General features: G+C 45.3%; 1 protein-coding gene and 1 long non-coding RNA gene across 2 annotated transcripts; one reads left to right on the plus strand and one right to left on the minus strand.

Annotated features, from left to right (window-relative positions):
- Window positions 1–4353: 4353 nt before the first annotated feature.
- Window positions 4354–5784, minus strand: FOXD3 (forkhead box D3). The gene has a single exon (XM_037827032.1). It carries the CDS (start codon window positions 5782–5784, stop codon window positions 4354–4356), a length of 1431 nt encoding a protein of 476 aa, XP_037682960.1.
- Window positions 5785–8857: 3073 nt separating this feature from the next.
- LOC119527218 lies at window positions 8858–10473 on the plus strand. Its single transcript, XR_005215341.1, has 3 exons — window positions 8858–9042; window positions 9890–10008; window positions 10386–10473. It is a non-coding gene; the product is annotated as an uncharacterized LOC119527218 (long non-coding RNA).
- Window positions 10474–25417: the final 14944 nt, after the last annotated feature.

The raw sequence follows: 25417 nt of genomic DNA on the forward strand, positions 1-25417 counted from the left end.
AAACAGCAAAGTAGACCGCTCAGGCAGAAAGAAATATCCCCGGCCTTTGGAGTTGGGGATTCGAGCTTAAGTGTGGTGGGCACCCACCCCTCCACCCCCTGCTTCTCCTCAGCTCAAGGCGTGGCCGAAGGACCTTAGACCAGGAGGCGGCGCCACCTTTAAAAAGCCCCTTCTGGCCATCCTCTCATTTGCTCCATCCTTCCAGGCAGCCGGAGTTGGGATAGGTTCTTCCACCCCTCTTAGAAAAACCCATTTTCACACCTAAAACGAGCCGTTCAAAACCAAGGCAAAAATTGCAGGTTGTTGGAACGGAGTTGTTTCTCTGCCCATTAATATAACAAACTCCTTACATGCGTACTGTGCTTTATAGTTTATAAAACATTTTTCACTGACACCAACTCACCTCATCCTGTGAACCCAAGGGCAGGCATGCAGACTCCTTATTCTAATTGTACAGCCAAGGAAATGTAGGGACTCAGATTAAGCAGCTTGTCCAAGGTCACAGTCAGGAAATGCCTAATCCCTAATTGGGAACCCCTCTGCCAGGCCTTTCTCATCCCACTGCTTCCTGTTACCCCTTCCCATGAAATAGACAACCCTGTCCCACCCTTCCTCTCAAGACCCAGCAAGGGCACTCAGAATGCCCTTCCAACTTTTCCCCCTTCCCCATAGATGAATCCATTCATTACTTTATGCTACATTTGGTCACCAACACAGACCCATGGCTCTGGAACTGGCTTTCTTTCAGATCACATTTTCTTCAGGACAGTTCCTCAAGGGACCCTCCTTAACTCACCCACCCAGCTCCCACACACCAATCTTTCATTTTCTCATCACTACCAAGACTCTTCCTATAACCATGTAAAGTAAATAACCTCAAAAACCACTTAATTGCTTCCAAGTCAATGTTTCCTCATCACTAAACTTCATTGCTTCCCAATCTTTAGGACAAATTGCCCCCAGGATTCTGTCCCTTCCAGGAGACAGGCGGGAGAAAGCAGCTTCAATGAGATTCTACCTGGGCATCCAGGGACTGGAAGATGAGCAAGGGTGTCAGGGGCTCAGAGCCTCAGAGGGAATTCAGAGAAACCTTGGAGGGCTGGGGCTGGATCCTCCTAGACAAACCTGCAAGTTTTCCATCTGCTTGATGCTCCCTACAGGTCACAATCTGCCATCGCAGCCCTGCACAACTTCTATATGAATTTTGCTCCAGTCCTGGTTTATACTTCCCTGGACCTCTGGATCCCCCCGCCATTCCCAGAGGGACTGGTTGCAGGGCCCCACTCAAGCACTACTTTCTGAGGACTCTATAGGAGCCTTGGAACTGGATTGACTTTGTAGAAATCGGTGCCAGAGGAAGTGGAAACCAGTTTAAATTCATGTGTAGCTGAAAGCTAAAATCCTGCTCATAAAAATCAACCCGCTTCCTCTTTTTATTGCAAATAAATCTGCCCTCTTTCTTTTAGTTTATTTTCTTAAGTAAAATGAAAAGCGGACATTAGTCCTGTTGCCTTTAAATTTCAACACAAGAGCAGATTCCACTGTCTTTCTTTGCTGGTGCCCACGTTAGAGGACATTAAGTGTGGGTTTCAAGCTTCCCCCCAGCGCTTGCGTTCATTATCTATAATATTTGCATTTCCCCTTCTGCTCCAAACTTTGCAGGATAAACAAGTGTAAAGCAAAAAGAGCTTTTCGGGGGTTATGGCCAGGCCCAGCAACCTGACATGTGCCAGGAAGGGGCTCTTACCCTTCAGGAAATAAAAGAAGGGGATTCTCTCCAAGCTCTAGTTCAAGGGTGAGAACTGGCTGGAAGGAAAGTTGCCGGCGGATCTGTAAAAACCCGGTCGCCTAATACATGACTGGAAAGAAAGAAAGAAAAAAAAAATGGCCCTGCCGATTGCGGGCCGCGGCTTGTGGCCGAGTGTCACGCTGTGGGCGCAGGCTCGACCGGTATTACTGCTATGCGCGGAAATATGAGCGAGTAATTTTATAAGTAACAAAGGATCAGGGATGGAATGAGGCCCCTGTTATCCAATGTCATTTAGAAGCCTTGGATCAGCAGCTTCTTGAGGCTAAAAGTGAATTCAAGAAGCGCTGCCCTTCCCTTTTCCCAGGGGTGTTAGCTAAATTTAGAAATAACCTCTATGTGTTTGCACAAATCATGTACCATTTGCTGTTTGTGTAAAAACCGATTAGCCAGACACAACTGTGAAACAACTTGTTACTTTTATAGCTGCGACACACAAACAAATTTAGATCCGTTTAGTTTTCCTTGTAAAAGGAGATTAGGAGAGACCCACCCGGAGACCTTGCTGTCCATAATCTCTTCTCGGTGAAGGTTACTATTGCTCCTTTCGGCGGTGGATGATTATCAGGCTCTTGTTTATCAAGTTAAACTATCTCACACTCCGCAGCTTGTTTCATTTTTAGGACCCTGATCCTGAAGGAATGTTTACTGAGGATACAATGTTTACCGTTTATCGGGAAAACAAATTCAGTATTTGCGAGAAATTGTCTTTCAAAACAGCCCCCTTGTCTACGCGCACAGCGAAGAAATAAAGGTCGCATCCTCTGCAGGGGGCATCTCCGCGACCACGGACGCAAGGTGGATGCCAGCGCCAGGGACTGGCTATGTTTCGCAAACAGGACGCGCCTGGGGCCGAGCTGACAGTATTGCTCACCCTCTCCAGTTTTAAAAAGCGATTTCGCATAAGTAATTGTAACAGCTAAATTAATTACAAAATAATTAGAATTGATGCCATTTGAGGATATGGTGATTGTGGTGGGAACTAGCCTCCTGCGCCTAGATGCTTCCTTTCTACCACAAAACTCTTTTTTATAAAGGTCGAAATAGCTGAAATGCACATTAAAAAATAATCTAGGAGGACATTCCCATTCCTGCCCTATGATCTCGCATTTCACACTAACCTAAGGTTAAAAAAACAAACACATTAAAAAGGAGAGGGGTTGTTGATGTGCACCTGTTTTTAAAAGGGTATTAAAGTCACCATTCCTTGGTCATGAGAAAAGCAGCGAGTTTAAGGGAGGGAAGGCATCTATAGGAATCCTTCAGAAATCCAATGATGTGGATTATTGCCCAGAAAAGAGGTATCTTATTTGAAAATATTGTGAAAGAATAAAACAACGATGTATTATCTATTAGGGTAATATACATATTACAGTCCCACTGAAAAATTTAAAATGCGATAACAAATTTTAAAAATCAAATGAGTTCATTTACCATTTCAACTTAAGGGATAAGAATTAATTTTTAAAATCTAAGATTTAAATGCCAGAATGAGGAATATGCTTAGAATTTACACTGTTTTGAAAGGATAATTGAAATGTCCATGAACTCTCTCCTTTTGGCAGTTTTCAGTGTGGAAGATACAAGTCTGATCCTTAAACATTTTTAAAGGCTGTGCTGTTTTGAATTAGGTTGTTTTATTAATGACAGCTTATTTTAACTACAGAAAACTGATCATTTAGCTATAATGGGTTCATATGAACGATATTATAGTCCATCTCCCGATATTACATGAAAGCTAAAAGAAAAATATTAATTAGATTTAAATTAGGAAGACTATCCAATTAAATTTTCTTACATTCAAATTATGGATTAGCAAAGTTTGAAAAGGTCATCACTTGAAACTCCTCGATATTCTGGGAAAGGTAAAATGCAAATGCTATTTAAAAACCTTGTCATTTACCTCAGACACCTAAATAAAACACTAGACTGAGCATTTTAAAAAATTTATTTACAAAGTTGTGTACGACACGATGGAATAACATTTAGAATACCATATATATTCATTCATATATAAACAGACTTCTATAATAGAATGACACTTTTTTCGCCTTTTTGAAAATTTTTATATTTAAAATCTCCCAACGTCTCTATACATTTTTTCTCAGATAAAACTGCGGAGAGTGAACCTTCAAAAAAATGAAAGTTCAGAGCTCTAAATCTACTGAATTCGTTTTTTCTTAAAAAAATAAAAACCCCAAAGGAAAGTCAATAATTTTTATACAAATATGTACAAAGGATTTCCCTCCCACCCCCACTGTACTAAGTGCAGGCGCCGTCGGGGTACATTTTTGGAAAATTCACTTTTCTCTTTTACCTGTACGGAAAGCTATTCCTGGTGTGCTCGCGGTGAGCGTTTACTCGGTAAGCCTAGGTGTGCGCAAGAGAGTGGAGGCCGCCGAAAGTCGGTGTCGTGGGGTCAGTGGAGGGAAGATATGGGAGGGAGGCAGAGTCCGGGATTGGGCAGGGGGACCAGGACCCGGGCGGGCGCGCAGCTTGAAAGTGCAGCCGCCGCCAGGCCCCGCGTCCCCGCCACATGTGCACCCCTATTGCGCCGGCCACTTGGCTTGCGCGGCGGCGGCGGCAGCGGCAGCGGCGGAGGCTGCGGGCTGCAGAAACTGTCCGGAGAGCGGCACGCTCAGGATGGGCGCGATGGTGGCCGTGGTCCGGCTCAGCGACAGAGGCTGGTGCGTGGCCATGAGCGCCGCGGACTGCACGGTCCCAGGCTGCCGCAGGAAGGACTGCGCTGTACCACCACCCCCGGTGCCCCCCGACCCCCCAGCGCCCCCTGCGCCGGCCGCCGAGCCTCCCGGTGCCGCGGGGCCCCCACCGATGATATTCTCGATGCTAAACGACGGCCGCGCGCTCGGCTCGGACTTGATGAGCGAGGCGGTGGCGCCCGCGGCTCCCGCCGTGCCCGCGGCAGCCGCGGCAGCACCCAGGCTGTTGAGCTGCAACTGCAAGCCCGGGCCGAGCTGAGAACCGAAGGCCTTGCGGCCCAGCTCTCCAGAGGGCAACAGCGGCACCGCGGGGGGCAGTACGGGGGCCACCGGCGGCAACGCGTACGGGTACTGGAGCGCTGCGGCCGCAGCCGCCGCCGCTGCAGCCGCGGGGTGCGAGTAGGCGCCGGCCGCCGCCGCTGGGTGCAGGCCGTAGGGGCGACCATAGGGTCCCGCGGCGCCGGCCGCCGCCGCCAGGCTGTAGGCGCCGAAGCTCTGCATCATGAGCGCCGTCTGCTCGCGCAGGTGCTCCTGCTGGTGGCGCTTGAAGCGTTTCCGGCGCCGCAGGAAGCTGCCGTTGTCGAACATGTCCTCGGACTGCGGGTCCAGGGTCCAATAGTTGCCTTTGCCCGGGTTGCCCGGCTCGCGGGGGATCTTGACAAAACAGTCGTTGAGCGAGAGGTTGTGGCGGATGCTGTTCTGCCAGGCGGGGAACTTCTCTCGGTAGTAGGGGAAGCGGTTGCTGATGAACTCGCAGATGCCGCTCAGGGTCAGCTTCTTCTGCGGGCTCTGCAGGATGGCCATGGTGATGAGCGCTATGTACGAATAGGGCGGCTTCACCAGGCTGTTCTTGGGCTTGCTAGGGGTCAGGCCGCCCGCCACCCCGCTGCCCGTGCTCGGAGCGCCGCCGCTTGCTCCGCCGCCGCCCTCCTCGCCGCCACCGCCGCCCTTGCAGCCCTCCGCCTCGGGTGCCCCCGCCTCGCCACCTGGCCCGGCCCCGGCCGTCTCCTTGGGCAGTGCCAGGGGCTGCTGGTGTGGCGGCTGAAGTTGACCATGGTGGGGTGCCGCCGGCGGCACCTCGTCCGCCTCGTCCAGTCGCAGCTCGGGCGGCACCGCGGGGCTTTCGCAACCCGGGTCGCTGTCCTTCTCCTCCAGCCCGTCGTCGCCCTCGCCCACCACATCGATGTCCACATCCTCGGCCGTCAAAACCGTCTGGCCGGACATGTCGCTGGCGCTGCCGCTGCCGGAGAGGGTCATTCCTTCTCGGGGTTGGTGGCGGCGGAAGATAAGGGGCGTCAGGAGCTGCCGCCGTGCGCAGGAGAAGGGGATTCGGCTGCCCCCGAAAGATGAGGGATTGGGGGAGGGGTGGGGGGCACAGGAGGCTCGGGGCCCGCCAGGCTCAGCTCACTTTCGCCGGCCCGGCATTGCGCGGCGCGGGCACTGCTGTCCGCCCCCCGCCGTCGCGCTCCGCCAACTCCTGCCGTCCCTGGAGCTCGGTATTAGGTGCTCGCTGCCACTCCCAGCCCCGGCAGCTTCCCCGCGCCGCGCTCCCTCACTTCGCCCGCCTTCCTCGGCCTTTGGCCGGGCGTGGGGCGCAGGAGCAGTCCAGGCGGGCGCGGGACGCCGGACGTGGAGCAGCTCGGGAGTGCGCGGGCCGGGGCAACCGAAGTGGGGGTGTCAGGGACGCCGAAGCCCCGGTAGTCGAAAGTCGGGTTTTAAGGACTGGTCTGATAGATTACTTTCTACTTAAAGATCCAGGGGGAGGCGGGGCCACGTGACCGCGCGTGACGTCAGGGCCGCAGCTGAGCCGGCCAAACTCAAGTTGGTTTAGGGAATTGTCAACAAAGGGACGAGGGACGCACAACTCGGCACCGCAGCTCCTACCATCATCTCGCGGGCCCCGAGGGTGCCCCGGCTCGTCCGAGATCTTCCGCCCAGACCAGAGCCCGGAACGGGGTTCCAGGAAGAGTGTGGGTGTGAGTGTAGGTGGGTGGGTGTGAGCGAGTGAGGGCGTGGGCCTGGGAGCGTCTGTCGGACTGTGCGGCTCTCATTCCCCTGCCCTCCCCCCCCTTCCCTCTTGCCCCGCTTTGCCTAAGAGAATAGGCAACATAGAATAAGATTCTCATCCAATTTTTTTTTTTAAGAAAAACTAAATGGCCCTCATTTTTGTTGTTTTTGTTTGATTGTTTTTAGCTCTAAAGAGTAAGGTCGGCGCACCCGGCCCTGTCTTGCTAATTAGACTTCAGACCCCCCTCCTGCCTCAGTGCTCTGCCACTGAGACACCTGCTGAGGCGACGCGCACCCCCTCCCCTCAAACCTAACCACCCGAGTCCGGTCTTCGCTTCCCTGCTGGGTGCGGGCGTGTTTTTATTTTTTCTTGCGGCCTCAACAGCATCAGCTGGGGTTCCCGACGGTCAGAAAATGGCTATTGATTAATCTATTAGAATAGTTGCCGAGAGAAATAAAAACGACGTAAAATAACAGAAACTATAAATTAAGAAGCTGTGAAGAAGCTTCTCGAAGTAGTTAAATGACTTAGCATATGAAAAAGTCGGAAATGAGGCGCTGGGGAAGGAGCCGAGATTGGCAGCGGCCGGGGTAAGTAGGGTGGAGGCCGGGAAGAGGCCTCGGGCCTTCAGGTTGGACGCCGCGCCCCAGCCGGCACCGCCAAAGAACAATACTGGGAGCGGGCGGTGACGTCCCGGGCGGCTGGGCCCGGCCTCTGGGGAGCGGGGTGGCTTCGGGCCTGCCGGCGGGCTCGACTTTCAGCGGCTGCTGATGTGGATTCTCTCCTCTTGAGGCGAAGACAAGCCTTCAAGATTTAACTTCCGCGGAAACCAGCGGCGAAGCGGGGGGGAGGAGGAACCGAGGATGCGACCCATGCACAAAGAAAAGTCCTAGGTAAGGAAAGTCAGTGAGGGTAAGACAGTCTGTGGGGGGTTTAATTAAGACCTCCGGAAGACCGCAAACTCACCCCGAGTTCGTGGCGTTGCCGGGGAGCGTGGGTCATCCAAGGGGGGGATAGCGCCCCTAAACCTCCAGAGTTGAGCCTCCTCTTCCCGCCTGCATTTAGCCTACCTAGTTGCGAACGGCGAACGTTTGCCTAGTTCCCTGAACCCAAGCCCAGTCCGCTGAGGCCTGGGAGGGGAAGGCTGGCATCACCAGAGCAAGGAGCACCAGGGGAGGAGGTTGAAATGTAAATAGTGAAACATTTACAGAAGACACTAGGAAAACCAATTTAATTTTAGGTGTGTCTGTCTGTATCTCCCTCTCCTACAACTCTCCCCTGGCCTAGACACCCCACCCCATCCCCCCGAAAAATCCGTAAACTTTCTTCATTACATACCACGAGACACCCAGATTGGCATTAATCGTCAGGAGACAATTGCCCCGGATAGAAAGGCTAGGTCTTTTGCTCCCGACTCGGTAGGACGTTCCTGGTTGGGGTGGGGGCAGTGACTCCATCCCGAGATTCCCGCGAACCTCTATGATTTTTCTGTATCTAAATGACCCCCGGTTACAACTGGCCCTAAAACGCATGTCTGAGTTGATTTCCGCAGTTGTATGGTCTTGTGGCCGGCAGGCTCCGAATCGTGTACAATGCCGTCTGGACAGCCGACCGCGAACCCGACCCGAGCGGCGGGTTGGTTGCCCGCCTCTCACGGCTGCAGAGATCATGGCTGCAACTGCCCGAGCCTCCCAGCAATTACAAAAAGAAGGTCGGAAGGACAACGAAAAGAAACCTAAATTTACAAATTGAGAAACCCCTTTGCTCCGCTGGGGTTGCCCAGTTCCAGAGGCAGGCGCGGGCCGCAGCGCGGGCCCCGCCGCCGCCTGGGCTGCTGGGCGGACAAGGACTCGCGTGAGTGTGTGCGCGGGAGGGTTCCGGCTCCACGGACTGCCCTCGCGGATCTTCTTGAAGTAACCTACAAATGAGTCTAATTTCGATTCCGCCGCGTGTGGGTGATGGCTCCCGGAACTCCCTCCGCGCCGCTGGCTCAATCTCACCCTCCCTCCACCAAGGCTGGGCTGATCCGTGACATTCCCGTGTCTCCCTGGAATCTCCCTGGGGAAGCGGGGGAAGGGGGGATGAACAACTCCCAACCGTCGGTTCCATTTGTTGCGCTTTTATCCTTCGACACAATAAAAGTCAAATTAATTGATTCATACCATTAATTACAGCGCATAGCGTGAAAAGCAACGCTTCCCCTCGGTTAGAGATCTATTGTGCTAATCTCTTGTTCAATCAGTGTTACCATCTGATGCCGGGTCCGGCCCTTACAGAAACTTTTCTACTTGATTAGCTAAATGATGAGACGTGCAGGACCTACTGGCTGCGGCTCCAACGCCCCTCGCGGGCGTTGGCCCAACAGCTCAATATCGATTTCCAGCGGAGACGGGGTTTTCCCGCGGTCACTCTTCTGCGGGACCTGCGGGTGTTTTCTTCCTTGCGGGAGAACAGCGGAGTCCGCGCAACCTCCCGGGGCGAGAAGGAGACGAAGCGACCGCCCAGAGGTGGGGAGGATTCCGCTGCCCTCAGGTGGGAGGCCCCCTGGGCGGAGGGGCGGAAGCCCGACGCGGTGCAGGTACCTGTCCGGGGCCGGCTGGACTCCGGGCTAAGTAAATCCTGTTTGTCGCGTAATTGCAGTTTTCAGCTAAAAGCCTGCAAGTCGTCAGTTATCACAAAACTTTAGGACAGAGAAAGATGGAAGAAGCTAGACAGAGAAAGTGACACATTAGTAGGGTGAAGAAAAATATGATAGAAGGAACGGAAATATTGGGGGAGGGGGAGATTTGTAAACATGGGGAGACGCAGAGGGTTATTGGGGAAGAAATAACGAGTATTCACACGCGCGCGCACACACACAATTACTATAAGTGAAGATTTAAGTCATAACAAGGAAACTTCCCAGGAGGGATTTAAAGAAGATGACAGCCGGCTGTTTCACCTGCTCAAATGTTCGAAACATTTCAGTCAAAAGCAAATGGAATGTAGCTTCCTCTGTCCCTCCTGGGGCGGACAGAGTCCGTGGGACCCGACCAGAGAAGCCACCCAGACGCGGACCGTCGGGGGTGGGGGCGAGGTTCTAGCAACAGGAGGCAAGAAAGGTGGAGTCGGGATCGATGGGAAGATTGAGACATCTCCGGGGTAGGGGAGATTTAGTGTGTGCGTCCTAAAGGATGGGGAGAAGTAGATGTAAGAATTTATGACAGAGATGACATTAATTACAGCTTAAAGTGGGTTCATAAGTGGTCAACGCGGACGAAGGGGCCCGGTTCTAGAGTGATGGAGGCAGAAGTGGTCCATCTGCCCCTTACCAGGCACGAGCGAACCCAGCTACACTTTTCCTTGTTTCTTTAGGTCAGGGCCTCTGCCAATGGCTTGAATAAATCGTTGGCCCGATATAGGATGGAATGACCATGCCCGCGCGTGGCTGCACTTTTCTTACCATCCGGGGAGCTGGAACCAGCTTGTGCGAGGTGAGGAGCGCGTCCGGTACCAAGGGTAACCCCCCTCCCTCTATGGCAGAGGAAACAAAACATAGGTGGAGCCCATTTGAAATATACTCCCCCACCCCCCACTGTTTTCGACGAACCAAAGTTTGCACCTTGATAATCTTCATAGCTGTACTCAACTACTAGGTGAGATGGCCGCCACAGAGGGAGGTGGGAAGGGCTGAGGTGACACGCGGGCCCCCAATCCACGCAGATTATTTCCATTTCCCAGTGGGTGGGATTTTCACCTCACACCCCCACCTCTGCTTCGATACCTCTTCGGGATGGGGGAAAAAAAAAAAGAGGATGGTTTAATGTTCTTGTTTGTGGATTTTCAACTCAAAATTTCATTTATTTTCAAGGTGTCCGTCATTAAGGGTGCATGCCAAGGAGTGCTTCTAAATGACTGGAGACCAAAGATAAAGCAAGAGAGAGGGAGAGCAAGCATGGTTTTGAATTTATTTATATTGGAAATGTATAAACATCCATTCTGTAAAAAGCAACACGTTTAATTAACGATGAGAGAGCAGTTAGGGGCAGAAAGCTAGTAAAATTGTGTGATAAATTTATGGCATTGTTAGCGTGGTTTTAATTATGGCTATTATGTTAATTATTTCACATTAGCATGGAGTTATCAGCAGCATGTCAGATTTAATCAAAACGAGCCTTACTCTCGAAAATTGTTCTTTTCATCTGCTAGGAGAAAGGTCCTGGGTAGAATAGTGGCTTAAAAATGACTTGGCATTGAAAGCCAAGTCTTTCAGACACGGTTTGGTGAGATGCTGCCGGGCCGGGCTGTCTGCCGGGTCCCTCCAGGCTACCGGCAGATCGCGGAGGAGCCGAGGGCTGGGTTTTTCGTAATTCACCATTTTCACCCCCTTCGGAGCCGACACTTCATCATGCCGGATCATTCTGTCAAACAATGTGATGCTGCTCATTTTTATCTGTCCCGCTTTACAAAACCCCCATTCAGTCGGCCGAGGAGCAACAAAGGCCTCCCCGGCGCACAAGAGGGAAAAGCGAGAGGCTGGGAAAAGCGAGAGGCTGAGAAAAGCAGGCGGCGGGCGCGCGCCCCTCGCCGCTGAAGAAAACGTGCCTGCAGGGGCCCGCGCCCAGGTGGCTGGTCCTCGGGTGTGGCCGGGGCAGGACACGCCTCTCCCAGGCTGGCGCCCGCCCTCGGCCTCCCTGCAGGAGCAGGGTGGAAGCGCCTTTCCTTCCCCGCGAGCGACTTGCCCACCCAGGCCACATCGATTTCTTAATCACCGCCGATCGATTTATTGGGAGCAAATAAATAGCTCGTTTTGAAAACGTTTCAATTGTTGGCTTGATGGTTGGGGCGCTGACGCGGGAGGGCGAGCAGGACCCGGGGGCGCACTCCGGACGCGCGCGGGAAGGGGCTTGTGGGAAGGCGGCGAGCGCAGAGGCCAAGCCGGCCCGCCCCGGGAGCTTCGTGTGAGCGCGCGCTGGGCCGCCAGCCACAGGTCCCGCCGGCACTTTCTCCGGTGACGCCTCGGCCCACCCGGTCCCGCTTCGCCTCTGACGCCCAGCTCCCTCTGGCGGCGGGGCGGGCAGAAGCGCAGCGCCCAGCCCTCCCGCCGGCGCTGGTACCTCCAGGCAAGTTTGCCCCGGGTTTCTGCTTCCTTTATAAAGGCTCCCCTCAGGCCTCCAAGTGACCCTGAGTTCGCCCCCCGGGGCCCGCGGGGGTCGACACCTCCCAGGTCCTGGGCATCTCGAGCCCACTTTGGAGGCCGCCTTAGCCTCCGATTTTCCCGGTCGGGAGCAGCCTTCCCTCACCGGACAACTCAGGCCCCCGCCCTTCCAGGACAGGACTGTGAGCCCGCCAGCTGTTGCCTTATTTTTAGCGCTATTCCATTCGCGCGATTATATTTAACTCGATCCATTGCTCCGAGGAGGTCTCTCAGACATCGAATTCTCCACATCGCAGCTTGGCCCGCCTTGTCTCATGGGGCAGTTTCTCAAGGGGCATACTGGAAACCCCCTGCTCGAGAATCTGACATCTCTGGAGCTTGCCTGGGGATTCAGCTTTGTGTGTTTGGAGGGGTGGAGGTGGACATTCAGTCCTGCGGGAAGGATTCTCTGTGGCAAGTATTGGGTCAATTTCCTTCTTATGTATGACCCAGAGCATCTAGGTGACCCGGAAGACCTCTCTTAACTCTGTTCAGAAAGGCAATGATTTTGTGTTCATGCAGGAATTGCAGCTCCACACCCTCCGCCCCCCCACCTCCCCACCCCCCACACAACGGGATACTTAATTTTCCCTTTGCAAAATCTCAGGAAGACCATACTACTGGTCCAGTCACGTCCTAGAGTGCTGGGAATGGATCCACTTGGATAACATCCAGAAACACCATTGTAATTCACACTTTATTCACCCAGAAGATCAAACTAATCGCACAAACCATGCAAAAGCCATGTACTAAAGGTACACATACAGAGGTGTCATAATCTGGGATATCTTGAGCAATATCAAATTCAACTTTTAAATTTAAATCCTTCCCCTTCTAACAGTTTTTTTAGAAAGGATTATTTTTGATCACTGGGTCCAAAGTGGCTATGTCTGGCTATCTCTCTTTTTATATCTCCTTATAATGCAGGAACTTCTTGGACACAAGTCATACTCACAAGCTGAATTCAGGGGGAGAGAATACAGACAAGTATGTACATTCTTTACTCATTCATTCTTCTGTTAATACTTTATTGAACAATTCTGAATTCTGAGAAATGATGGGAGGAAAAGAAAAATTAAATCCCAAGTCATTCAAGGAAGGGCTAGGCAAGAGAATCAGCATTCTGGGTGCAGGGTAATAAATACTATGGCAGAGGGAAACAAAGCACTGAGGAGAGCCTTCTCACTGGGTGGGGAATGAGAAGGCAATAAGGCTTCCAAAATAGATAACACTGACAAGCTAACACTGACTATAGGGGGATTCAGGGAAGATTAGGGAGAAGTAAATTAGAATCCGGCATACTTTGAGGAAAGAAAGTTCTGAGTAGGGTGCTTAAGTACTTGAGGACAGCCAGAGGGTACTTGGTCTCAAAGAGAAATGGAGAATAGAAGTTTGACAAGGAAACAGAAAAGGATTGGAAGAAGGGAGAATGTAAAAAACCAAATAGGTTTAGAAATTTTGTCCAAGTCGAGCATGAACCCTTTCAGATTACAAGAAGAGAAATTTAAAAGGGAACATAGGTTAAAGGAAAAAATCCAAGGGAAGAGACTGAAGGGAGAGACTATTGAAAAGGCTGGTTGGTAGGCATGGCTACTTGTCTAACCTTATCATATTAGTTCATCAAGGACCAGGCAGTGGAACTACAAGGGTGAATAAGAAGGTAGTCTCCAATTTTAGAAGGTGAACCCCACAAAGGCAGGAATGTTGATCTATTTTGTTCACTCTTGTATCCCCAGGCTCCAGAAGAGTACCAAGTATATAGTAGGGGCTCAATAAATATTTGTTGAATGACTGAATCAAAAAGACACTCTGGTGGGTTGACTTATTCAAGACAGTTCATGCGGTGTGAAATTATAAATACATAACATAGAGGGCTATATGGGAATGCAGAGTAGAGACACCTAACTCTGCCTAGGAAAGAGAAGGGGTGTGTGAGAAGGTTACCCAAAAGAAGTAATGCTGGAGCTATCCTGAAGAATGAATAGCAGTTAGGTAGATGAAGAGACGCACAGAGTTCTAAGCAGAGAACCACGTGAGAAAAGACACAGAGGCATGCAAGACATAGGGAGCAGCGTGGAGATTGGGGGAGTGGCTGGAATTGATACTGAAGAAGAAGACAAGGGTGAAATCATGAAGATTCCTGGATATTGTTCTAAAGCACTTGAAGCTGATAAGGAGCCAATAAAGGGTTTTAACTGTATGATTGGAATAAAATTTGGGGATGAACCTTTGGCAGCATGTGAAGGATAAACTGGAGGGGATAAGATGGGGGCAGTCAGAAGGCTATATCAGTTGTCTCAGTAAGAGGTGATGAAAGTTGTAAATTAAATTATTGGCAGTGGGACTGGAGAAAAGGAGATGAGTTGGAAAAAGATTTAGGAGGTAAAATTGATAGGCTGTAAAATTGGTAGGCTAAGTGTCTGATTAATAAAGGAGAGGGAGTTCACAGTAATTTCCAGTTATTAGATATGGATGTTTGGGGGAAATGGTGGTATCATTAATTGAGATAGGGAATACAGATGGCAGAACACTTTCTAGTCTCTTGTTCCTCCGTTATCCACATGATTACTCAAGTATCAGTCCTTATATATACCCTTAAATATCAGTCAGAACATGCCAGTCACTTTCCTGCTCGAATGTCTTTCATGCAACCTCCTTGTTTATGGGATAAAACCCAAACTTTATAGTAAGGTATTTCAAGTCTGCCATGAATCTGGCTCCAATCTACCTTCTAGTCTGATTTGCACTCCATGCTCCAGCCCCATATACTCCATTCCCAGAACACACAGTGAACTCGATCACTTACCAGTTGCGTGACCGTGAGCAAGTTCCTTAAACCTCTGTGCCTCATTTACTCGTCTGTGAAATGCAGACAATAGTACCTACCTTGCAGAGTTCTAAGTATTAAATACACCCCAAACACTTGGAAAAGGATTTGACACATGGTTAAATCACTAAGTGGTTTTATTTATAATGGATTGTGTCTTTGCAATGCCTTGTCCTGTTTTCTGATTGAGAGACATGGTCCCAGCCTTCTAGGAGTTTTTAGTTTTATTGTAAAGAGTGAGACAGGCAGACATTGTAAGCCCTTGAAGGTACAGATTGAGAAGTATGATGATTATATATATTTTTTTATCCTGAAAGTGACTATTGTAGAATTTTGAGCAGGGAAGTGATGTGATTGGGTATGTGTTTTAGCAATATCTATCATCAGTGTGGACAGTGGACTGAAAGGGGAAGATGATAAGTTCAGTTTTGTACATACTGAATTTGAGTTGCGGGTAGGATTTCTGAGTAGAGATGACTAGTAGGAGATAGGAGTCTAGAGTAGTGGTGTCCAACAGAAATATAATGTGATCCACAAATGTAAGCCACGCATGTGCTTTTTTTATCATGCTTTTTATTATAGAATATAACATATATACATAGAAGTGATAACTTTTCAAGTGCAAACCACATGTGTTTTTAAATTTACAATAGCCATGTTTAAAAAAGTAAACAGAAACATAAAATTGATTTTAATAATGCATTTTATTTAACCAGGATTCCTAAAAATATTGTCATTTCCATAAATAATCAATATAAAAATTGAGACAGTTCATATTCAGCTTTTTATTACCAAGTCTTCAAAATCCTGTGTGTATTTTATCCTTATAGCACACCTCAATTCAAACTAGTCACATTTTAAGTGCTCTACAGCTACATGTGGCTAATGGCTATCATATTGGATAGCTCAGGTCTAGAGCTTAGGAGAGAAGTCTGGACTACAAATAAAGACTGATGTGTCATCAATGTTCAAGTGAGGTAGTTAAACCATGAAAGTTGCAAGTTCATCAAATGAGAGTGTCTGGGATGAGAAAAAGGCCAAGGGAACATCAGAGGTGGGAGAAGGAAGTGCCCATAAAAAAGGAGGTAAATAGAGCATAGACTGGGAGCAAATACTCCTATGGAAACCAAGGAAGAGAAAGCTTTGAGAAGATAGGAGTAGACAACAAGGTCAAATGCCTCTGAGATGTATTTTTATTTTAAGTAATTGTTATATAGGCATTATTAGGGTTTGGCCATCTCTGAGAGGAATTACTTAACTATAAGCAGTTTTTTAGTCACATGTTGGTGAGGTACATACAATTTCTTCATCCTGGGCAGAGTTGCAAAATGTTATTGTTTGATTTCAATAAAACTTACACATGTTGCCTTTTTCTGTGAACTTGTCACAGAACCATGGTGCCAACCATTCAACCCTACTTGCCTGGAACAGTTCCAGTTTAAGCCTGTTATTCAAACACAATCATTTCTAGGGCCTATTTTGTTCTCAAAGGTGTCCCTGTTTGGATAATAAATGATCTGGTCACCCCTTACATAGTAAGTATAACTTTCAATACTGATAGCATTTTCAGAAGCTGCCTGTCAGGTTCTCTACTGATGGCTCGGAAGCACCTGAAACAAATATAGGTGCCACTTAGTGTAGTATAATTGCTTCCCAGTTAGATCAGGGCTTCTCTTTGCACTCTCCTCAGGTTCTCTGAGGGGCGACTGAAGTAGCATAACCCTCCAAGTAAGAGTGTGACTGAATGTTCTTTGTGGCCCACAATACATCTAGACATTCCGACCACATTGTGTTAGTTTTCCAGGGTTGCTATGACAAGTACCACACACTGTGTGGCTTAAAAGAACAGGAATTTGTTGTTTCATGGTTTGGGAGGATAGAAGTCCAACATCAAGGTATTGGCAGTGCTTGTTTTGCCTGGAATCTGCAGCCTGGCAATCCGCTGTCACACAACACTCTCTCTTTTCTTGGGTCTTCTCCTCTGGTTTCTGCTGACTTCTGGCTTCTTCTGACTTCCGGCTTCTACTGACATGGTCCAAATTTCCTCTGTCTTATAAGGACTCCAGTCATATGGACTAAGGCCCACCCCGATTCAACTTGGCCTCATCTAAATAGGCTCTTCAAAGTTCCTATTCATAAAGTGTCCACAACTTAAATAATATCTTCAAAGGTCCTTTTTGCAAATGGATTCACTCCCACAGAAACATGGATTAAGACTTGAACATATCCTGTGAGGTATAGGTGCAATTCCCAATCCCCATCCAAGCATCCACGATGATGAAAGTGATTTTATTAAGCACTGGCTATGTGCTAGGCCTCTCCTTTGCAATTTACATGTAGTTCTTTAACTCTTACAACAATTTTACGAGGGAAGGGGTTAGTCCCATTTTAAAATGAGAAGTATCATTCAGCAGGATTTGAACCCATGCAGTTAGATTCCGAGTCCGTACTCTTAATCACTACATTATACTGCCCTGTAAATATCATCTTGTTTATCATCTAACTCTGCCTACCTTTCCTCTTCCCCAATAGCTTTCTCACTGCCTCCCACAACTGAATTAAAATTTTCGATGGGACATATTGATTTATTGATTAAGTGTTTCTATAATTTTGATATTCATTAGTTGAATTATGGAAGATAATTCACAAAGACCCAAAAGAGATCCTATTGTCTACTGTTACCACACTGTTTATTTTGCTTATTTATGGGATGATATATGTGTCAATCATTTTGTGCCATTTTCTTTTAAAGTGGGTCATAGTACTTTTTGATAACTGCTTTTGAGACTCAAAAATAGGCAGTCTCTAAGAAAAAAATAACAAACATAGACTTTTTAATAATTACCTCTAATTATTGCCTATTGCTGCATGAGAAATTACCACAAAATTTAACAGCTTGAAATAACAAACACTTATTTTCTTATAGTTTCTGTGGGTTAGGAATTCAGGAGGGTCATAGTTTGGTGGTTCTGGCTCAGAATCTCTTCAGAAGTTGCAGAAAAGCTGTTGTCTGGGGCTGCAGTAACCTGAAGATTTGGCTGAGGGTCGCTCACATGGGGCTGTTTTCAGTTCCTTGCCCATGTGGGTCTCTTCATAGGACTGCTTAAGAGTCCTTATGACATGGCAGCTGACTTCCCCTAGAGCAAATGATGTAAGACGAAAAGCAAGGCTGCAGTCTTATCACATGCCATCACTTCTGCTATCTTCTTTTGGTTACAGAGACCAACCCTGATGGAGTGTGCAGTGCACTACAAAAGGATGTGAATATCAGGAGGTGGGGATCTTTGGGGACCATCTTAAAGGCTGGTACTGCTCTGCTCTCTTGCCTCCTATGATTCACGTTCCTCCCACGTACAAAATATACTTACCCCCTCCCAAGTTTCCCCAAAGTCTCATTCCATTATAGCATCAGCTCAAAGTTCAGAAGCTCATGTAAATTGAGTTCAGGTGTAGATGAGATTGCTCAGGTGTGGTGTCTTAAGTACAGCTCTTTGAGTATAGTTCCTCTCCATCTAAAGACCTGTGAATTAAAGAAACAAGTTATCTGCCTCACACACACCCAATGTACAATGGCGTGATAGCCATAAGATAGCGGCTATATAGACACTCCTATTAAAAAGGGGAGTCACACAGGAGTTACTGGCCCATAGCAATTCTGAAATCCAGTGAGACACAGTTGGCATTTCCTTGATTAGGGCTTAATGTCTGGGAATAATTCACCATGACTTCCATGGCTTCCATCCTCTGAGTCATCCTTCATCATGACAGATGGCACATGTTTGCAGTTTTCTTAGCCAGCTTCCTGGTTGTGGAAGTTTGGGGGTCCAAAGATCTCTTTCATTTTGTACTGTCTATGTCCCTTTTGGTCCAAGCCAGTGGTGTTTCTGCCAATATAAGTTTCTTCTACAAATGTTATTCTCCTGATATCTCCTGTCTTCCTCATGGCCATGTGTATTGATGGAAGTGGGCCCTCATCCAACTCCAGATGGAGAAACTTGATTGATTTAAACCAAATATGATGACTTTTCACCTTACCAGAGATTGATTAAGATATGGCCAAGTGATGCCATTCTGCCCAGTTAGACAGAAGGAGAAGGTTGTTTGGAGGTATCTGGGAAAGGTTGTCTTTGCTGACAAAAGGCCTCCAGGGAAGAAAGAGTTGCTTTTCTGCTTCTAGAAACTGTTATGTCTGCATATCACATGTGCAGTTGTCATCTTGTGGCCCTGAAGTTGGCAGAGGAAAAAGAGGGATAAGATGGAAAGCACTTAGGTTCTTCATTATGTAACTGAGCAACTGAATTAATCAATGCTGGACAAACAGATTTTCTTTGTTTTTAAACCAGTTGCTAGTTGTGATCATGAATTTAAAATGAAACCAAGTCAGCATGGTGCAGTGATTTTTTTTGTTGTTGTAAATTGCTCATAAAGGCTGGAGAAAGTGGTGGATTAATGGGGTACAGGCAGGGTTATGTGTTTGTCAGGTACAGTGGGTGGACTTTACAAGGAGGTGATTATAATGATGGAGTTGACTCTTTCTCCTTTCTTCTGCCCTTCCCCTTTCCTGTTTCCACCTCTTTCCTGTGTTTTCATCCCTCTCTCCTATCTGCTCCCCCCTTTACTTTTCTTCCTCCTTTTTTCCCCTCACCCTTCCCCTTCCTCTTCCTCCTGGTAATTGTCCTAATTCTTGGTCTTCTTTGAGCTACCATTTATTTGCATGCATTGTCTGATCTAGTCCTCATAACAACCCTCTGTGGTAGGTACTGATAATATTCATATTTTTTAGTTGAAAGACTAGATTAAGCAACTTGCTCAGGTCATACAGCTAACAAGTGGTCAAATGGGCATCTAGCCCAAGCATTTTGACTTCAAACTCTGTGCTGTAATCTCTATGCAGGAGTGAGAGGAACACTTCTAAAAGAAAGACAATTAAAAAAAAAATTATGATGTTATATGTGCAACATAAAATTTCCCATTTTAACCCACTTTACACTGAAGTATACCATTCAGTAGTATTAATTACATTCACAATCTTATGCTACTATCACAACTATCCATTACCAGACTTTTCCATCACCCCAAATGGAAACTGTACTCATAAAGCATTAACTCCCCATTCCCTCCCATCCACCACTGGTAATCAGTAATCTACTTTAAAATAAAATTTGCTAGCCCCTGGTGTTAAATGAGTTGAGTTCATATATTTACTTGGATATAGATAAACAAAAGACTAAGGCCAAGGCTTCTAATTCTTGTGGGAGCCAATATTATAGCTTTAAATGAATCAAAATTTAAGTGTTTATTTCCTGTAAAATCAAGAAGATAAAAACTTGAAAATTTAAAACAAGATCAAGATTCAAATGTCTCCAGTCAGTTCTTAGTCTATTAAATTGTTTCCCTAGAGAACTGCCACTCCTTAGATATCTGAACAAGAGTAAAATTCCTGTGCCAGACCCTCTCACCCTCCTCACAAGTTCAGTGAGTCTACAATGAGTTGCTAAAAGCGTGGCAACCACCTCTGATTATGTCTTTTTCTAGAATATTTTATACCAAACCATGCCCAAGACCGCTTTCTATATGAGGTCTAAGGAAATGAATCTTTGTGTTTTAGCTTACGATGACTGACAGACAATAGCGTTACTCTTAAGTGTCCTGATTATGGAGTTGTTTAATGGGAGTCATATTTAGTTTTGACACGTATCTTTCCTTTTTAGAGACAGAAAATTGGTCCCAAAGATGCCCATGGAATCTTCTGTCTCTGTAACTCACTGGGAACTCCTTAGGATTTCAAATTTCTCTGAACACAGTGCCTTAAAGAGGCAAATGTTTTCTTTATGTTCTGATTTGGGTGTTGTTTAGAGAAAGTGTTATTTATTTTGGAGGTGGGCAGTCCTCTTGTGCTCTTATGGATCAGTTGAGATAACTCACAAAGAGCCCTGATACACCCAGGACATTTACAAGTTTTGAATATTCACTCCTACTTATTTAAAAAACTTAGAGGAAACCAGCTATACTTATTCTTTTATTATGTTAATCTCATCTACATACCAAATGGAATTGTTTATATAGGGGATTTTGGCTGTGGTACTGTTTGCCTAAGGAAGAAAACATGGTAGCAGTCTTGTCATGCAGTATTTACTGTCTGCAAGCAGTGTATATTTAGAGAATCTTGCTAAAATATTGCATGACAGGAAATTTCAATAAGCATGTTTAAATGAATTCTAAGAAACCAGACAGAAAGGAAATATGCCTCTATGGTTCTGAAACATTTATCTCCCTGGGTGGAAAAGGGTAGGGTAAGCCTTTGAATGATAGATAGTCAAGAGAAAAATTCACATTAATTCTGTGGCTTAATGTGTTCCCTAAATGTCTTAATTGCTTTTAAAGCAATATAAATAAATAACATTCAAAGGATATGAATTAATATCCCAAGAAAATGACTTTCCTGATATATTGTTTCCTATTTCAAATAATATTTATTAGGCATTACAAATAATTTGCAGCCCAGAATTGAGAAACCTGTGGTTGGGAGACCTGAATTTATCAACTGTTAGAGCAGGAACATGTTTCGTTTTGTTTTGTTTTACCAAAAGGCCAATCCTTGACGTAGGAATTCACGTTTTAATTCACAAAAGAAGGATCAGCTCTGGAGAAGATGGGTCTTGGGTGAATCGCCCAATTGCTAAGTCTTAATGGCAATTACAGTGCTTTAAAGTTAGGAATTGAACCTGAAGAAAAACTCAGCATACCCAGAGTTTTATTTTTTAATAGAACGTTTTATGTATTATGGAGAGATGTTTTTAAAACAGGGATTATTTTAAATGAGCATCAATTTTCTGAATTAAAAGTGAATGTATCTGGTTATAATGCTTCTCACTCCCCCCTCGAATGATTAAAACAAAAATCTTCAAATTGATTTCCGTTTTGGAGAAGTTTTAATATGGAACTTATTTAATTCATAAAATACAGCTTATTCTCTCATTTTTATACCTAAAAATGATCCCCATTCCTCCTCCCCCACATATGAAGATTCTGTGGCATTTTTAACTTTGACCGTAACTCATGATGAGAAATAAATCTTACACCATGACCCAGGATATAAATACATGTAAATATATATATATATATTATATATATATGAAACACAAGTTTCATAGAACAATACTCACACTATATCTGTTGTACTATGATTTTTTTTCTGTTCTAGGGGGTAAAATGCTAGTCACAACCTACAAAATCGATTTCATGGCCCACTAATGAATTGGGACCCGCCGTCTGGTAAAACACTATCTAGACTCTAGAGAAATAACAGAATTGAAAACCACATTTTGTTGACTTTCAGGAATTCTGAAACCAAGTCAAACCTCCCTCCTGCCTTCTACATCGTCCTCCATGATTTTCCCTAAGCATTTATTTCCTCCCTACATTATATTCAGACCTGGGATTTATGGGTTGAAAGATGGAAAGAATATTTTTATCACGGCTAGCTTCAGGAGTAGAGGAAGTTGCAGTCAGAAAGTGTCTCATAGGCACTCATAGCTGTTAAGGAATGAAAGAACTGTAACTTGGGTATGAATTTCAGATTCCTGCTGGGTACACTTTAAACCTATTATAGAGGTGGTCTTTTATTATAGATGTACTTACTTTATGTGATAGACGCATTTTCGGAATGCTAGTATACATTTAATGTTTGTAAATGGCCTTGCTTTTTAAGCACAGTAGAAGGCTATTTAAAAGAATTCTTCCTCCTCCTTTTTGAATTTATAAATCCTTTTGTATTATACCTAATAATACTAGAATGTCAACACTAGAAAGGCAGAGATTGTTGTCTAATTTTTTCACTAAAGTATCCCTGACCCCTAAAACAATGCCTGGCACATAGCTGGTGCCTGTTAAATATTTGTTCAATTAATCTAGCCAGAGTGTTTTCTAAAGATTTCCCCAACTGGGACATACCTTTGTTCCTATAGCATGGAGGACTACACAGTGTTTGTTGCTGGTCAGTATTCCTTAGCACATTTTCCAGAAGATTTTTGAATCAAAATATCAGCTAAAAAATAAGCTCATTAACTTAAAATTTGTTGCTTTAAGTGATTTATGACTGGAAAGGAAAAACAAATAATCTATGGGAGACAAAAAAAAAAAAAATTCTAACATGAATAATATTGACCAGGCCCGTAGGGAGGCTGGAATATTGTCATCCATTCTCACAACTTTGAGGAGTAGATAATATTTTTAGCCTCTTTTGAAGAAATTGAGGTTTGGAGGGATTAAGCAAGTTGCCCAAGGTTACACAGCCAGTAAACAGTTAAATGGAATTTGAACCCAGACCAGCATTTTAACTATTACAGTACTTGAGGATGAAGTTTTATATTAAGACACTGAAATCAGCTTATACGGTGTGGTTTGACCCATGTATTTGGCATTCATTCATTCATTCATTTAAACAAATGAATTGGGAGCCTACTCAATTCCAATACCAGGTAATAGGCATACAGTGGTGAACCAACATATGTGGTCCTTGCTCTTAGGGACCATAGAGTCTGTTGGAGAGAGAATAGACAGAAGGATAATAGACAAATAAATAATGGGCAAGTAAAGACACAAAAAATTTCAAAATATGATAAAGGAGGAAACAAAAGAGTACTATGACAGAAAATAATAGCTGGGAAGCCTAGGGTGACATATTGTAAGACAGAGTTGTCAAGTGGCTCTTTTAAACTAAGATCTGAGGATGAGGAGCCAGGCTTTCCAAGAGGCAGTGGGGTAAGGAGAATGGGAAGCACGTCTTCCAGGTAGTGAGAATGGCCTTTGTAAAAGCCTTGAGGCAAAAAAGGGCTTGCCTAGTCAGACAGGAGCTTTGTGATTCAAGGGCAGAAGGACAGGAAATGAGGCTAGAAAGGTTGGCACGGGCCAGATCATGCAGGATTTTGTAGGCCAAACGAGTTTGGATTTTGTTACACATGCAAAGGGACAGCCATTCTCAAATAGTCCTTTCTGATTACACATTGGTCTTTCAGGATCAAGGAAGGGTTCTTAATTGGAATAGTATGTAGACCCATTGCATCAAATGAAATTTCAATGTCCAATTAATTAGCATGTATTAAGCAACTATTGTGAATCCCTTTACTATTTTCCAGTGTTCTAATACCTTTTCTCTTTTTTTTTTGGTAATGCCCTGTTTGAAAATGATCAGTATTTTATTTTCGTTCCTGTATTATTTATCCCTATAATACATTCTACTCTTCTATGGAGTTGCATTTAGTAAACATTTATTGGAGACTTACTAAGTGACTCATATGATTCCTAACCTAATGAGCTTGCAGACTAATAGCAGAGTTAAGATACATAAGGTATTATATTATAAGGTAACATGACAGTGAAGTATTCCTGGGAGTTCAGAAGAGAAAGAGATTCCTTTAAACCCTGGGGACTGAGGGGAAGGGGAGGAGGGAGGATTAAGAGAGACTTCCTGGAGCAGGTAGCATTTGCTCATGGCTTTGAAAGGATAAATAGGATTTGGACATATGGAAGCTGAGAAATGGGAAAAATCTTGTTCAAATTCTAAGTATAAATGAGTGTGTGTGTGTTTAGCATGGTCCTCATTGCGTTGCAGATCTTCAATTTGCTATGATTGTCACCAGACCTTTGGGAGACATCCAGGACTAAAATAGTTTGAATGTGTTATGCAATAGGACTGAAGTTCATAGAGCTCTGCAGGAAATTATTTGTAGCTCCAGCCAGGGCTGTTTGTCCCTGCCTTTCCCAGCTGCTTAAATTTATTAACAGATTACATGGAGGCCTAAAGAATTAAAGAGGTAGTTTTAAAAGAGCACCCAGCGAGGAGGCAAAGCGTCCAATCCTGTTCTACTGCTATCTTGATGTGTGATCTTATCTCTAAAACTATACCTGTTTCTCTGTCTATAAAAGGGAAAATGATAATTCTGTCCCCTCCATCCCTTCCTTATTATGGCATAGATGACTATGAAAGTGAAGAAAAACACCTCAGAAGAAAGGTGCTATAATATATCCAAACAACAATTAAAAATACTATTATGCAAAATGACGTTGTTTAAACACTTCCCTTTTAGGCAGAAGCCTTTGTATAGAACCAGGAGGTAATTTGAAATTCCCTCTTTTCCCCTTTTTAAACAAAATGTCTCAGCTTTGAAGTGAATAGAAGACTGGAGGTATTTAAATTTGTGGCTATCTGTGGTCAGTTCACAAGGCTATAAGTTCAGGCAATTTGTAAGTCTGTTTTTCCTAACAAACAGGGCAGGAAAGGGGGAAACGAGGATGGGGAGGGATGCCCTTTGGTAAATCTGGAAGTGAAAAGCTAAAAACAATACCAATTTAAAAAGCAGATTTCACAATTACTTCAGGATGCACTTATAATCAATTAGAGTCAAAACATAAAACATGTTTGGGGGAAGGTTGAGGATGCCATAAAGACAGGTTTCTTAGAAAAAGGACTCTAATAGAAAATGAAGGTGCAATATTGATATATTTTATTCTGAATGCCATTGCTCTATGTTATATCCTGAAAAAAAAACCACCTTAAAGTGAAGAATGGCAAAGTACATTGCTGTTAACACATCCATCACCCCCCTAATTCTCTGTAGTTCAATATATTTAGAAAATTGTGATTACTACCTGAAGGAGATTATTCTTTCTCTCTTAATTTGAAACAATTCTTATCTTAAACACCAAGAAATAAAAGAAAACTGGACTTTTAGTTAATAAAGCTGTTGCCTCAGGTTAAAAAACTCTAAATACATTTTAACTTCCCTTCAAATCAGAGCAATACTATCGACTATATATTGTTTTTATATATAATTTAATGATTTAAAATATTTTTTCAAAGAAAGTATTTTGGATGAAA

The sequence above is a fragment of the Choloepus didactylus genome, chromosome 2 (genome assembly GCF_015220235.1).
Source record: "Choloepus didactylus isolate mChoDid1 chromosome 2, mChoDid1.pri, whole genome shotgun sequence".
Classification (NCBI taxonomy): domain Eukaryota; kingdom Metazoa; phylum Chordata; class Mammalia; order Pilosa; family Megalonychidae; genus Choloepus; species Choloepus didactylus.

Coding starts and splice junctions, on each gene's coding strand:
- FOXD3 (XM_037827032.1), bottom strand. CDS start 5,784: ATGACCCTCTCCGGCAGCGGCAGCGCCAGCGACATGTCCGGCCAGACG.